General features: G+C 37.6%; 1 protein-coding gene across 2 annotated transcripts in view; it reads left to right on the top strand.

The window, feature by feature from the left end:
• The window catches only part of NUF2 (NUF2 component of NDC80 kinetochore complex), a 29,572-nt gene that overhangs the window by 2,117 nt on the left and 10,989 nt on the right, over positions 1–16,466 (top strand). The window contains exons 2-10 of one of the 2 annotated variants that reach the window (XM_047705210.1): positions 1,575–1,709; positions 2,934–3,008; positions 3,615–3,691; positions 4,191–4,252; positions 7,651–7,748; positions 8,926–8,999; positions 10,306–10,402; positions 11,851–11,913; positions 14,465–14,602. In XM_047705210.1, the coding sequence (XP_047561166.1) occupies positions 1,587–1,709; positions 2,934–3,008; positions 3,615–3,691; positions 4,191–4,252; positions 7,651–7,748; positions 8,926–8,999; positions 10,306–10,402; positions 11,851–11,913; positions 14,465–14,602 (807 nt within the window). In that variant the 5' untranslated portion in view covers positions 1,575–1,586. Of the gene's footprint in view, positions 1–1,571; positions 1,710–2,933; positions 3,009–3,614; positions 3,692–4,190; positions 4,253–7,650; positions 7,749–8,925; positions 9,000–10,305; positions 10,403–11,850; positions 11,914–14,464; positions 14,603–16,466 lie in introns of both variants that reach the window. The other variant, XM_047705211.1, reaches the window with a different exon arrangement.

Here is a 16,466-nt window from a genome sequence, read left to right as displayed (position 1 = left end):
TCACATTTTTAAAAGTGGTGTCATGTAAACAGAAGTTAATGCATTGTTTATAGCTGCCTTGACGGGAAATAGGACCAGTGGGTAAAGATTACAGCAAACAGATGTCTACGCAGTGTGAGGAAGAGTTACCTAATCATGAGAACCACACTGAAATGGAAAAAAAGTTGCCTTGGGAGTTAGTGAATTTTGTGATGTTTGCACGTGTTCACGGAGAAGTGCAAAGTTGTCAGTCATCTTTCAGAATGGCTTTCCGCATTTATCAGAGGTTAGGGAAATTGTCGAAACTTCTTTTAGCTGTAATAGTCTATGAAACATTAGGCACCTAAAGAAATGGATTTCCAGAATTTGGGCTCATTTCAGTTTGTTTGCAAAATTGAATGTATTCACACTGGGTCTTTTGAATTATGCTACTTCCTCACTGAGTAGGGCATCTGTATGTAATAAACCCGATATTGTTCACTGAGAGGCAGAGGCAGTGCTGCTGTGGCCGGTGCTCCTCCTGCTCTTGCCACCACTGCTGTTCTGCCGGGCACAGCTAGAAATAAGAAAATGAAAAGGTGTCAGCTTCTGAGGGCTCAAAGTGTAGTGTCACAGTTCTAGAAACATCACAATACACTGTGGCAGGCGTTATAACAGTTAAATGCAAGGCTCTAGGACATGATTTCTTAACCTCAGCATTATTGACATTTGGACTGAATAATTCTTTGCTGCGGTGGAGGTGGGGAGGGCACTTCTGTGCGTTGTACGTTGTTCAGCAGCATGCTGGGACCCTTACCACTAGATTCTAGTAGCACCCCATTCCAGTCCTGACCCCCAAAGATGTCTCCACACATACCCTGGTGTCCCCACACCTGGGAGGGGAGGCGCGAAATTGTGAGAACAACTGGTGGAGACACAGGTGGGAGTATCTCACATCTGAGGACATTAGGGGAAAGTGGTGGTGATGGTAGCTGTTGTTTTAAGTTATCTCTCTGGTGATTGAAATTCCCACCAATTACAGCATTCTGTATTTACTGTATTTTTTCACCTCTCTCTTCCCATATGCATCTTAAATCTTATTACCCATCTCACTATGTATACATCAAATAGGATGTTAGATCAGAGTACAGTTTTATTATCCTTATGTTGATACTCTTTATATATAACACTTCTGCTGATACCATTGCCTATATATCTTGCCTTGAGGATTAATTCTCAGGACCAATCTTGTTAAACCCTAAGTCCCCCAAATTTAACAAAGAAAAAAACCCAGGAATTTTCATGTATATTCAAGCAAAGTCCTCTTTCCCATATGAAAGAGAATAGCATTAGGAAATTAGAGAATGACTGAGCCATTTCAGAATAAAAGATATTTCAGGACAGACAGACACACACACACACACTCTCTCTCTCTTATAATTTAGGATATACATATGTATGTGATTTGTGTTATCTTATGAGGGTGTTTGATGATAGTTAACACGACTATGAATGGTTCGACATTGGCTTGTTAGTTTTGCTTATGTTTATCAGCTTCCAGATAAAGAGAACAGCTATGTTTCTGACCCTTGCTTTTTCTTCCTTCCAACCAGCAGGCGATTCCCAAGATGGAAACTTTGTCTTTCCCCAGATATAATGTAGCTGAGATTGTGATTCATATTCGCAACAAAATCTTAACAGGAGCTGATGGTAAAAACCTCTCCAAGAATGATCTTTATCCAAATCCAAAGGTATGATGTGGTTGTGTTTGCATGTAGATGATGGTATTTAAAAAGAAATGAAACCACCCGGCCTATAGGATTTGCAGAAGGGCATGTACCCTACTGCTTGATGTGGGCCAGTCATTTTAATCCAGAAGCAATCTCTCACCAAATGTAATTTTAAAATAATGTTAAGTTTATGTGTGAGGTGACATCTACATTTCCATTAGGAATTTGATTCCTTAATATGGTTGTTTTCTTAAAAAAAAAAAAAAAGAACACTTCTTAATCATAGATGTATTAAAGTATATTAAATTTTTTATTACTATTGGAGTGGTGGTCTGAGTGTATCATTTATTGGTAGGGCTTGAAGGAACCTATTCCAAGTGGTTTCCAACCATAAAAAGTGCTTCAAAACAATTCTCTTTGGAAGCTTACAGATTAATTTTCTTGCATTATGCCCCAAGGGGGGGATTGACTTGTTTTGACAAGTCATTCTTATTTCTTTAGTTATTAAACGCAAAAATGAACTATTTATATGTCACAGAAAATCCCAAAGTCTCCTTCCATTTTCCTGTGCTCATCTTGAAGTGATAACATAATAAAACCCGATCTAATGGTGTAGAACTCAAACTTTTTGATCTCAGTCCCTTTTTAATTCTTTAAAATGGAAGGAATAATCTCAGAATAAATGAACTTGCATATGAATCAGAACAAGTTCTACAGGCCAGTATTTGGCAGCTCCTGAATTAAAAGAGAAAACTTTTGAAAATGCCTTGCTACTCTATTAAATTTATACCCCCAGGATTATAGTGTTCACTTAAACTTTAACATCTCAGGAAAAATTAACATCTCAAGCACGAAATAAGTTTGCCCATGATCTTAAAAAAAAAAAACGAAAACAAAAACAAAAACACTCTCAGCGTGCCATTATGTCTGCCTCGTGCCTGCAATCTATTTTGAAAGACTAGACCGTCTTCCCTGATGCGGATGGATTGCTTGGATAGATTTTGGGTATACTTGCTCTCATTCTGCATGTAAGCTTAAACAGCTGATCTTACTGAGCACTTATTACACCTGAGCAAACTGGCAAGTACACAGGTATTTTAAAATTTGGAAAAATAAAATATTTCAAGAGAAATTGAGTAATTTTATTACTCTATTCTTTGCATCCGTTGTCTACAGTGGCAGCTGATGGTGATTCCGCTGGAGAGTCATGCATCGGAGTACTAAAAGGTTGTTTTTCTGTTGTAGCCTGAAGTCTTGCACATGATCTACATGAGAGCCTTGCAAATAGTATATGGAATTCGGCTGGAGCATTTTTATATGGTGCGTTTCAGATGAGGCAAAATTACTTTGTTTTGCTGCATTTGCCTTGTTCACACGGCATACTGGTTTCAGGATAGGAAGTTCTCAACTTTAACAAAATCCAAAGGCTTATGTAAAATTAATGTCACTTGCAGAAAAATCTTAGGCATAATAGTGGCATACATTGATAGCTTTAGTAAGACAACAGTACTAAAAGACTTAAATGACACAGTGTTTTAGGGTAGTTATGAAAATTAAATAAGAACACATGTAAAATTCTCAACATAGTTCCTGACGTAGTAAATGCTGACTTTACCCCTTTGTTCATTCATTTAAAAAATCCTTACTGAGCATGTACTGTGAACCTAGCTAGCATTATTAGTAACGACTCTAGTTTTGTGCTAGGATCTTTATTGTTAACTAAGTTTTTAACATTTAATGATAAATGTTATTTTGACCTTAATTTATGATTAACAGGGGGTGCTCAGGGGAGTGTATGACTCTTGATTTAAGGATCATGAATTTAGGGAGCCTGCTTAAAGGGAAGAGAAGGTAATTTTGAGGTTGAAGATTTTTCTCATTTTATCTAATCAATGTGTAACTTAGGTCTTGTGATATTATGTTTAGATGCCAGTGAACTCAGAAGTCATGTATCCACATATCATGGAAGGCTTCTTACCAGTCAGCAACTTATTTATTCATCTGTGAGTAAGGGGTTTTATTTTTCCGAGACTATAAACATTCATTGTTTTCTTTGCATTAAGCTTCCTTAATGACAGGATTTTCTTGGAGAAAGAATTTCTGTCAGCTCCCTCTCCACTCCATCAGTACACTGAAAATTGTAGACTTCCTTCAAATAGAACTAATTACTTCCCTCTGTGGCACTTTCAATTCTGCTTTCAGTGGAATTTTAAGATGTTGTGAATCTAAAATTGTTTGGAGGTTTTGAGTTTTTAAAGGGTCCTAGTACCTCCAAAAGTGTGTTGCTTGTTAGAATTTATAACTATACCTTGGCATTGCTTGAATACTGGTGTAGGGAACAGAATACAAAACTCTGTGCTACAGAGTTTTGCTTGGTAGTAGACTTCTGACTTGGTCTTTGGACATTGAGAAACATATCCAGGAATCTCTTGGAAAATAAAATGTTTATATCAAATGGTTTATATATAACTTAAAATATCCTTTGTCCACTTCATCTTTAAGGGACTCCTTTCTGCCCGTCTGTCGGGTGAATGACTTTGAGATTGCTGACATTCTATATCCAAGTAAGTGAGAATTCAAAACAATTTTTAATATTTGACTTTAATATTCTACTTCTCCATCAATAAATGTAGAAAAAATTGGCTTTAGAAGGTCAATTTTAAGTATGAGTTTTTTCATATCCTATTACTGGAATTGTTTTCCCTTGAAGGTCCATAGGAAAGCTGTTTTTCTGATCCATTTTTCTTAACTTCTTACATTTAAAAGACATCCTATAAATTTGACAGCATGAGTATGAGTAATATGCAACTGGATTGTGGATTCATCATACCAATTTGCTCCAATGTAGCAATTGCTTTTTACTCTGAAGAAAATATCTTTTAACAGTGATAAGAATAGTCTTGATATGATATTAACATGTCAATTTGTCTTAACTTTATTTAAATGTCCCTTAATTCTTTTGACTCTGATATTTATACATCAAGTTATTTTATGTTGCAAGAGATTCAGTGTGCTATTTAAAAATGTTTTTTCCCTCTTTCTGATCTACCTTTTTGTTTTGTTTATGGATCTATAATTTACACAAAATAAAATTTCAACAATTTTAAATGTGTAACTAAATGAATTTTAACAAGAGGTACATGGTTGTATAGCCACTGCCACGATCCTGGGTGGAAATTTCGATGGCCCTACAAAAGCTCCCTCGGGTCCCCTCGTAGCTGATTATTTCTGACCGAGCCCTCTTCCCTGGCAACCACTGATCTGCTTTCTGTCACTGTTGTTTCTTGACTTGTCTGATAGTTGATGTCAATGAAATAATAGTCTGTATTCTTTTGTGTCTGGTGTCTTAACTTAGCCGAATGCTTCCGAGATTCATCCATGTTCGTTGCGTTTATCAGTAATTCGTTTCTTTTTATTTTGGAATAGTACTCTATTGTAAATAAAAACTGTGATTTATTTACCCGGTGACCAATTGGTAGACATTTGGACTGTTTCCACATTCTGGCCATTGTGAACAAGGCTGCTCTGAATGTAGGTTACAGTCTTCCTGAGGTTATGTGTTTTCATTTCTACCTAGCAGTAGAAATAATGGCTCAGGTGTTCAGTATATTCTTAACGTTTTAAGAAACTGCCGAACTATTTTCTAACATGGCGGCCTCATACCATCCACAGCATCTGTTAGGTTCAATTGCTCCACGTCCTCCCCTGCACTGATATTGGAAAGTTTTAATTTTAGCCATTCTAGTGACTGTATCACTGTATCTCATGGTTTTAATTTTTATTTCCCTGATGACTAAAAGCAGCATTATTTCCATATGCTTATTTGCTATCTGTATATTTTCTTTGGTGAAGGGTCTTTTTGAATCATTTTTTTAAGATTTTGTTTTTTTAAGTAATCTCTGCACCCATTGTGGGGCTAAAACCCATAACCCTGAGATTAAGAGTCACATGCTCCCCCGACCGAGGCAGCCAGGCACCCTAGTGGTGTTGTTATTGTTGTTGTTTTGTTTTTGGAATTGTTTGTCTTATTATTGAATTATAAGTCTTCTTCAGATGTTATAAAAACACATAGTTTATCAGATAGGGATTATGCAGATGTTTTCTCCCGATCTATTACTTGCCTTTTGAAGATTGTGACAGTGTCCTTTGAAGAGCAAAATATATTTCCATTTTGGAGATTCTAATCATTGTTTTTTGTTTTCATAAAAGTGATTCATAAAACCATTTTTGGTTTGTACTGTTAAGAAATCTTGGCCTCAGAGATGCTAAGATTTTACTCATATGTTTTAAGCGTATCATAGTTTTATTTATTTATTATTTATTTACTTATGAGAAAGAGCGAGCGAGAGTGTGTATGTGAAGCGGGGAAGGGAGGGATAGAGGGAGAATCTCCTTGAGGTTCGTTGGGTTGGATCTCACAATGCTGAGATCATGACCTGAGCCAAAATCAAGTGTCGGACGCTTAACTGACTGAGCAACCCAGGTGCCCCAAGCATATTGTTCTGGCTTTTGTTATTTAACACTTGAATTTTTATATATGTTGTAAGGTCAGGGTCTTTCTTTTTTATAGTTTTTTCTTTTTTGCATATAGTTATCAAATTATTTCAGCACTACTTATGGAAAAGATTCTTCTTTTTCCCATTGAATTACTGTGGCAGTTTTGTCAAAAATCAGTTGATCAACCACCACACACCTATTAGAATAGCACACATCCAAACACTGATAATATGAAATGCTGGCGGTTGACTGCCAGAGCTCCTGAGTGAGCTTTGGTGTTTCCTTTTTTCAGGGAATTTGTCCACTTCTTTTCAGTTGGCAAGTTTATTAACATAAAGTTGTTCATAATTTTCCTGTATCTTTTTTTAAAATATTTTATTTATTAGAGAGAGAGATCATGAGTAGGCAGAGAGGCAGGCAGAGAGAGGGGGGAAGCAGGCTCCCCGCTGAGCAGAGAGCCTGATGCGGGGCTCGATCCCAGGACCCTGAGGCCATGACCTGAGCCAAAGGCAGAGGCTTAACCCACGGAGCCACCCAGGCGCCCCTTCCTGCATCATCTTTAACAGTCTTGGGGTTCAGGAGTGATGTCCCCTCTCTCATTCTGATGTTTTTCATTTGTTTTTTCACTCTTGTAGTTTTCCCAGACCAGTCTGGCCAGAGGCTTATCAATTTTGTTTATCCTTTCAAAGAACAGCTTTTGGTTTCATTGGTTTTTCTGTATTTTATTTATGTTTCTGTTCTACTGTTTTCTGTGCTTACATTGCTATTCCTTTCTTTCATGTGTAGTTTGGATTTGCTGTTTCCTCCCTCCCCCACCCCCTTGTTTTAGGTAGAAGCTGAGGAAGTTCATTTGACTTTTCTTCTTTCCTAATACAGGTGTTTAGTGCTATAAATTTCCCTTTTGTCAGCTTTAGCTGCATCCCACAAACTGATGACTGATTGTTTCTTCTGTATGTGTGGCTGCATATGCCCACATGCCTTTGGATTATAAATTTGATCTTGTCTTCAGCAGGGTAGCCTGTGATCTTCTGCTCCTGGGGTTGAGGCCACATCCCTCCTGGGATACTTCCTGCTGTTGGCAGTTGTTCCAGGGTTATCACTGGCCAAAGATCACCTCATTTGTCTCTCTTATGGATGGCTGTCCTGTACTGCCAGTCGTCTGGTGCCTGAAATTTTTTACTTTGTGTATTTTATCTGGTTTTCTTGTTGTTTTAGATGGGAGAATAAGTCTGTTCCTTATTATTCTCTCTTGGCCAAAAATGGTTTACCTTTTTTTTTTTAAGTTATTAATGCAAAGATAATTCTGATCTTTATATTAGAGCACATTTTTTGCGCTTTGGTTAATTATAGCATGCACGCAGTTTTGTTCTATGCTCTATGAGCAAAATATATCGTGGGAGAGGATGAATTTTTATTTTTACATTGTTTCAAAGATTTACTTAAGAAGTCTTGCTTTCTGTTTTAGAGGCAAAACGGACAAGTCGGTTTTTAAGTGGCATTATCAACTTCATTCACTTCAGAGAAGCATGCCGTGAGATATATATGGAATTTCTTTGGCAATATGTAAGATTTAAGTATATTTTTGAGTCACATAACAGATTAGTAATATCACTTATGAACTACTAAACTATTTTGAAATAGTAGTCGCAGATAACTGTCATATGGCTATTAGAATCATTTATTTTAATACTTATGTAAGTTGCAGATTTTTGTTAATGGAAAGCATGTATCAGAATGAGATTTTCTTTGCTATTGGATAGCATTAGGGAAAGGCTGGGGTTTTTTGTTCTAATCTTAAAGCTGAGGCTCCTTTTTCTATATTACGTTATGTAAGGGGAGAAATAGTGACAAATGCATGTTTTTTCCTTTGGAGTTATACTGTAGTGTTCTTTATTTAATTGAGATATTTGAGGTTTATGTTTGCTTTCTAAAGAATGGCCTAAAATGATGTTTTGTTTATCATGCTGGCCCAACATTGCATTATAAGATCCAGTCCAAGTAAATCACTTTAACAGATGGAAACTCATTTCGTCAACAGTTTAGAGAATTTGGAAAGATTACGGGTCATCCATGTGATTCGTTTCCATCTGTCCCAGTTTTGGGTTATCATATTCTTAGTAAAGTGCCAAAGTAACACCAGACTATTAGAACTTCCCCTCCAGCGACACTGAGTTGTTTAGATAGAAACTTCCTTGTACAAATCGTCAAGCTTAAACTTCCCAAACATCACACACTCTCCAAAGCTTCATGTGGATTTGCTAACACACAGAAACATACAATTTTGCTTGGATAATTTTTCCTCATTCTTTTAAGACACAGCTCAGACGTCTATCATATTCACGAAGCATCCCGTGATGTTCCTCCCCAGCCATTACCCTGGTTGGCTGGTGTCGTTATCTTTAGTCCTGTAGCAAGTTGGTTTGTGGACTTAATGCATGTATCTGACCCTTCGAGGAGAATGAGCTACTTAAGTCCCAACTATAACTACTACTTCTTAGGTATTATTCTTGGCACTTAGCCCAGTACCTGACTATGTAAGGACTCAGCATTTATGTGTGAATAAGTAAATTCCTCATTCACTCATCACAAATGCCTGTTCTCTCTTAAACATATCTTAATTCTGATGGTGAAAGCTGAGGACTAAGCATTTTGCAGTGTGTACCGGTAGATTTTTTTTTTTTTTAAACACATGTTGTTGTGTTTGTGTTGAAAAGCACTAATATGAAAATTGCTTTGATAGAAATCTTCTCTGGACAAAATGCACCAGTTAAATACTGCACACCAGGAAGCATTAATGAAATTGGAGAGACTTGAGTAAGTAGGAGTTTTACAAATTAAATGAGTATAATTTCAAGATGCAGAATGAATCATGAATAGTATTTGACAACCCTGCAGGATACCTCAAGTCTCCTTCTTCTTCCTCACTAAATAGCAGACTTTTTAAGTTTATCTGTTCCAGAGAAAGAAAAACTCGTTCTCCTTCTTTCTAACTGTTAGTGTATCATATGTTCTTTTACTTTATTCTTGTTATTAGTGAATTAGCATGAGATGTTTAAAGCCATTAACTTACCTCCTAAGTTATGTCTGGAAGTAGTTATCTTGTATAGGTGAGCAGTAATTAAGTGCACTTTCTTTCTTTCTTAAAGCCAGTTAATTCTGTTAAGAGAGCTTTGTTTTGTTTTGCCTCATTGGTCCCATTGGAGTTATGAGTTTTTGGCCAGAAAGATCGATTTTGAGCAGAAGGATTTTCTATCCCTTGTACTTTCTTGCTGGCTCTGAGTTTCTTTGTTTCACTGGAGAGCTTTCCTAACCTGCTCTGGTATAGCGTGTCTCAGGACAGCAGTAGGCTGCAAAGACTGGGAACAGGAGGCAGATACTAAAATCTGACAGGTAAATTTAATGTAAATGAAGTTAAGAGATAAATGACAAAGTGGGGTGTGGGTATTTGTCGCCTACGCAGCAGAGCAGCACCGTCCCTAGTGAGAAAGCCTGTGTAATATTCCTAACACGTGGAGAAACCAAGGGCAAAAGGATAATAGAAAAATGGGCAAAGGCTAAGAACAGGGGATTTACAGAAGAATGACTACAAATAGATAATTAAAAATAGGTAAAGATTATTAAATTCATTAGCAGTCAGGGAAATGATCATTAAAACCATAATTCTGTGCCATGTCTCAAAACAGAAGTTGAGAACCATGTGCACGGTAGAGACTTACACAGGTAGGAGCTGTTAGGACGGATGGGCAGAGCGAAGGGAGTGGCTGATGTAGGAGAGGGAGGCGAGGAGAGGAGCCAGGCGGGAGCTGGCACTGGACAGGAAGGGAATGTCCCACTGCTTGTATTAGGAGCCAAGTTAGAAAAGGCAGGTACGAATGCAGATGAGTCCATATGCGGACTCGCTGGCGGAAGGCTGAAGGAGCTCATCGGATCTTTATTTTCTGTGTTGCGGAAGCCAGGTCATCTATTTTAAATCTCTGTCACGTGGAAGGGTGAGAATTCAGAAACATGAAAGACAGTTTTTTGTTTTTTTCACTTGAGTCATTTGAGGACAGAGACTATTTTGGCCTTGCAGAGTTAAGGACTCGATATATGTTATTTTCATCTGTTTTGCTATGTTTAGTTCTGTTCCAGTTGAAGAGCAAGCAGAGTTCAAGCAGCTTTCGGATGATATTCAGGAGCTGCAGCAGTCACTGAATCAAGAATTTCGTCAAAAAACGGTATCAGCTGTGTTGACCTTAAAAATTAAACAGCCAGTTATCTTATCAGCAAAAATGGGTTTATTTGGGAATAGCAGAGAATTGCGATTTGGTACAAGTGAGCTGCAGGAGAAATCATAGGCGAGTCCAACAAACAAAGGAGAGAGATGTTATTTTATGGGGGAGGAGGAGGAGGTTGGGAGGGGTTGTTTAGAATCAGAGTCCTTGGAAGAAAAGCAACAGTCCAAACACAGAGTCTGATTCATTATATCACAAAAAATTCTCCCTTTTAGACACTTTGTTTTTGCTCAAAGCTAGGGAACACGAGCAGAAAGCACGGGAAAGTAATTGCTATGCTAGAACTTCGAGAACGCTAAGAGAACCGCCTTTCTTGGGGTCTGAAAAGACTAACCTAGCACGAGGGTGGTGATGGTTTCTCACTGGGGAAACTACGGGGTAGTGGCTTTCCTGTAGAGACGTGGGGGACCTCTTGCCCTGGGCGGGGGCCTAGTTGATGAGGTCCCTTGGAGTCCACTGGGCCTACTGCAGGGTGAGTGCTCCCCTCCTGGCCTCTCGACTCCATATGAGTGAGGTTTCATTGTATTTTCATAGTTGTTTGCTTAAAAAAACAAACTTTTTTTTTTTTTTGTGGATGGGAGCGGTAAGAGCACATTACTTTTAGTTACAAAAGCTCTAGGGTATGTTGCTGTGCCCATTTGTGCTCCTTGTCACGGATGTAAACTTCTGTCACGTGTGGTTATCTATTTGTGTCGCCCAAGTTCTGTGCTGTCTTGTTGACTAGAATTTTTTAGGATTTGCCTTTTTCTAAACTTGCTGTTCCCAAACTGTAAGGAAGCACCGTGGACTTGGCAGGAAACCCTGCGGGGGGGGGCACTTCAGGATATTTTAAAATTTCACGGGAAACTGATGGTCAGCACATTGTGCTCTGCTTGAACTCCTGGCTCAAGGCAGTCCACAGTTCCAGCAGCTCCGGCGCCTTCCATTCGTATCTTTGTGAACCTGGGTTCTGGCTTTTGTTCTGGTGAAGAACCAGTACCTGAACAACCTCACAGAACAGGAAATGAGGAAGTCTTTGTCCAGTCTGGTTCCAACCTTTGTGAATTAGTGCAGTGCCCAATAGGACCCATCCAACTTAGAAGTAGTTGTGGTTATTTAAGAATGAAATAAACATTATTTTTTTCCAGTTTGTATGCATGACGTTTTCAAAGAGCTACTAAGTTGTTAGGACTCGAGGACTTACACAGTACTTGGACTCCACTGCTTACTAAAGGAAACTTTAGGTATTTCTTGTGGCCTGGGGCATCGTAAACAGAAAGTTTGAGAATATCTGCTCTAATCCATTTAACTCCTCTCCTTCCTTACCTTTATTTTATGAGAAAGCACTGAGAAGCTAAATTTAAATTTGTTTTGGATCATCACAGGAAACAATTGTTGGCTTTTTTCCTTAGATAGTGCTCCAGGATGGAAATTCCCAAAAGAAGTCTGATATTTCAGAGAAAACCAAGCGTTTGGTAAGCATCTTTTCATATAACCAGACTTACGGTTTGAATATTTTCTGTGGGGGAGTATGTTAACTGTGTGCGTTGTTACAGTAAAAGTTTCTCCCTTTTTCCTTAAAATGAATCTAGTTTAACTTTTTTCAGGTTAAATATAATAGCTGACTACTGTTTTTGTTTTTTTTTTTAAATGGAAACACAGAAATGTGTGAGGAGAGTGAAAATCACCTGAAGGCTCACCACATGGTCTGAGATGTGCATAGACGACATTTCTCTATGCAGAGCCATATGCAATGTTCCGTCAGAGGGGTGAGACTCTTCATGTCTCACACCTGTCTTTTTTCACTGAACCCAAAAGAGCATAAATACTTACACACCACCGGAGAGCCTCATTGTCTTAACGGCTGCTTATGGTTGTGCGTCACACCGAGGTAGATCCTTCTGGTGTCCTGTTGGTGGATATGCACTGGCTTCTGATGTTTCTGCTACTGGACAGCAGTGTGTGTACTGCACATTTACACACACACACACACACACACACACACACATATATCCCGAGATCTGTGTACGGGGCTGCTTTTTTTCTTAGACCATATTCCTACTTGTAGGATTTCTGGGTCAAAGGGAATACACATTTAAAACTGACCCACCTTGCCAAACTGACTTCTAAAAAGATACCTGTCTACGTTCCTACCGACACAGTAGGGGTGTTCTTTTCCCCACCATCTTGCCAAAATGGGAGGTTTGTAGTTTGCTTTCTCTGTTGCTTTTATAGGAGAAAAAAAAAAAAAAAAAACAACCCTCATTTTCATTTTGATTTTTTTGCTTCTTAATGATTTTGACATCTTATTCAATGGTTTGTGGTTATGTCTTATTTTGCAAACTACCTATGTTCCTGGCTTCTTTTGTTTTTTTTAAGGAACTTTATGAATTGAGGATATTAACTACTTCTCTTTTAAATTCATGATTTTTTTTTCCATTAGAAGGCTTAGGTTTTTAATGTAAAATTTATAAATATGGCCTTTCTGGTTTGTGGCTTTAATTCTATACATAGAAAACCCTGTCCTATTTCTCATGTTTTTAGCCCCATTGTACTGTTATGTCTTCCCTATTAACACTTACGCTCTAGAACCACCTGAAATTTACTTTGATGTCATATAGTCCTTATTTTTCTGTCTCTCATTTGATTAGCAATGCTTTCACGCAAGTAGTACTGACAATGTTTTTATTCATTTCTTTCTGTCCCACTTAAATCTACCGTTAAACAAAATCATTTTGTAATTACAGTATCAGGTTTAGGCTTCTTACAAAGTGAAGAAACATAATGAAGGTGAACATCGTTGTGAGGAGGGTGGCCTCTGGTTTTGTAGAGGATGAAACACATACGGCCATTTGCTGAAATAACAGATATGTTGTGTCAAACGTTCAATTTTGGCCTCTGGATTAGCTGATCAAAATGTAAGATCATTTGTGGTTCTTTTTAGTTGAAAATCATCGGTAGACAAATTACAGAAGCCGTCCAGTAACATAGTCCTGTTATAAAATACTCAAATGACATACCTTTGTGTATGCATACGTGTATGTACAGTGAGAGAGGGAGTCAGACACAGAAGGCCCTCTTCCCTGGGCCTGCTTCCCCCATAGGCTCCTCCCTCCCATCCCTTTCCATGACATTATGTGCTCTAATGCAGACTCATGCAGTTCTCTTGCTGTTTCATTATTTAGTTCCTAGAAATTGGCTTGTGTTGTTTGTTGATCTGTAATTGATTCTTTCACTTAATATTTCTTGGAAATTTTCCCATATCGATACATCGTATCTCAAAACAAAGTAAACACAATTCATCAGCTAATACTTAGGGAGGATGTTCATATGAATATTTTTTATCTTTTTATATAATTTTAGATTTATAAAAAAAATTTTCACCAAATTCTCCGATGCCCTTCACCTCAATTCCCTGAATGGTTTAAATTCAGGAGAGTAAGGGAAAATGGGTTTTAATTCAGCCGGCATGTACTAAGTGCCTCCTCAGTGCCATGGCTTTGTCTGTGTTCTGGGAGAACAAAGATGACTTCTCAGCACCCCAAGCTGTGCAGTCAAATTCAGTCACACAGATTAAGTACATAATTATAGCATTGCATGTACAGTGATTGTGCTGTTCATAGAAGGAACGCAGAGGAAGTGGGAGCAGGATTTCCAAGGATTAATGAAACTCAGGGGCGGTACAAAGGTGGCATGATGGTATTCATGAGGACCATACTGATCAAAGAGAGATCACGTGCATCTGCTCAAACCCAGGACTGGTATTAGCAGGCTGTAGGTACAGAGGGCACTGGCAGCAGAGGGTCCCGTGAGGACCAGAGGAGTACACAGTGAAGGACCTTGAATGTCCTGCTAAGGGGCTCGGTCTTTGGCCCATAGACAAATGGGAACAAATAAACAGGTGATCTTAATTTTTCCCCCACTACAATGAGCACAGGCCCAGTTTCTTTGTTCTTTTCCATTATTGTAATGGTAAGTGAACAATTTTGTTATTGTATCTAATATGTAAATATGTTTTCTCAACAGAATGAACTAAAATTGTCAGTAGTTTCTTTGAAAGAAGTACAAGAGAGTTTGAAAACAAAAATTGTGGATTCTCCAGAGAAGCTAAAGAATTATAAAGAAAAAATGAAAGATACTGTACAGAAACTTAAAAATTCCAGGGTGAATTTCCTTTTTTTGATTTTAATGCTTTTCTATATTTTTTTTTCTTTTAGCAACTTCTGTTTAATTGTGTGTTCATTTTGTGGTTTCCAGTTTATCCATACTTCTTTTCCTCTTAAGATTTTTTGCCCTTGTCGCTGATATGTAGCTCTCCTGGAAAGTAGGTGTACAGAAAAGAAGTATAATTTCGAGACATTTGTCCAATGATGCAAAAAGTTTGGGGTACTTTGCCCTGAGTGATCAGAACAAAAATTCTCTGTTCTCCTGAGGCTTACTTTATATAAGGGAGAAAAGTATTAAGTTTATAATTAATGATATAATTACAGGTATATATTATGAAAATATATAGGGTGTACGCGTGTTGGGATTGGAAGTACATGGGAAATCCCTGTACCTTCTGCTCAGTTCTGCTGTGAATTTAAAACTGCTCTAAAAATACTTTTTTAAAAAGCACCAAAAAGAAATAAAAAAAAAAAAAAAGTATAGGCTTCTTTGAAATAATGTAATGAGGGTAGCCTAATTTAATGTTTTGGAAACCTGGGGGTGGGAAGGGGAAGGAAGTAGAAATTGATGCTGACATTTGAAGAATAAATTGGTTATCCTACTAAATGTGTGCATGGAAGACCATTGGAGGTAGAGGAACAGCATGTGCAAATCCTTTGAGGTAGAAGGAAGCGAAGTATATTCCAGGAACAAAGCCTCATGCATACGAAGGGGAGTGACATGAGGTGACCATAGGAAAATAAGCAATGGGCAGATTATTCAGGGTGCTGGGTTTTACTTTAAGAGCAAGGGTACACCACTGTTTGGTTTAAAAGGGGTATGTTGGAACAATTGATGTTTAACAAGATGATGGGTGTCTGTGGGAGATGGATAGAGGCACAGTGGGACAGAAGTAGAAGTGGGCAGACAAGTTAGCATCCTTGGTGGGGCAGGGCTTTTAAACCATCAATTACTAGAACTTTTCTGGTTTATCCCTGAATTTGCTGTTCTAGTCATTCCTAATAATTAAGAATTATCACCCAGGAATAGACAAAGATTACCAGAACAGAAATGAGAGCCAAAAACCATATCTGAGTATTTATGAGAAAAGTATAGTTTATTTAATAAAAAACAGTTCTGTTTCAATTGGCTGTTCACTTAGAAGAAAAGGGAGCTGGGTCTATATCTTGCACCATTTACAAAAATAAATTTTATGTGATTACTTTCTTATCACTTAAAATTGTTTTATTTATTACTAAAAAAGAAAAAATGCTGTTAATTACCTTGGGCAAGATGCTTTCTTATCACTTAAAATTGTTTTATTTATTACTAAAAAAGAAAAAATGCTATTAATTACCTTGGGCAAGATACTTTCTTATCACTTAAAATTGTTTTATTTATTACCAAAAATAAATTTTATGTGAGTTGAACAATTTTAGAAATTTTAGGATAATGTTTGTGTAGTCTTGAACTGGGATAGATTTAAAAAAAAATTAATATAGAGAAAAGGAGATCAATGGAACATGTTCATAAGGCGTAAGAGAGGGAAAGGGATTATATCCATGACATGCAAAGATGCAAAGAGTGGTTACAGATTGGTAAGAAAACGACAACAAAAGTGAGCAATGGTATGAGTAAGGACTTCACTGAAGACAAAATCTAATTGATTAAGAAGGTGGGCGGAGGGATAGGCTGGTGGGGAGAAGAAAAGTAAGTCCGTATTGTTACAGTGGTTGTGGGGAACATGTTCATTTTCTAATTTTAGAAGAGGAATTACTCTTTTAAAAAAGAATCAGCCATAGTAATAGTTATTATACAGATGAATAGGAAGATCATAATTGGTAATACAATTGCCCAGGAGCAATTAGGAGCAGTTTGAGTA

The sequence above is a fragment of the Lutra lutra genome, chromosome 15 (assembly GCF_902655055.1).
Source record: "Lutra lutra chromosome 15, mLutLut1.2, whole genome shotgun sequence".
Lineage (NCBI taxonomy): Eukaryota > Metazoa > Chordata > Mammalia > Carnivora > Mustelidae > Lutra > Lutra lutra.
The sequence above is the reverse complement of the archived record's forward strand: the minus strand, read 5'-3'. Positions and strand labels throughout refer to the sequence as shown.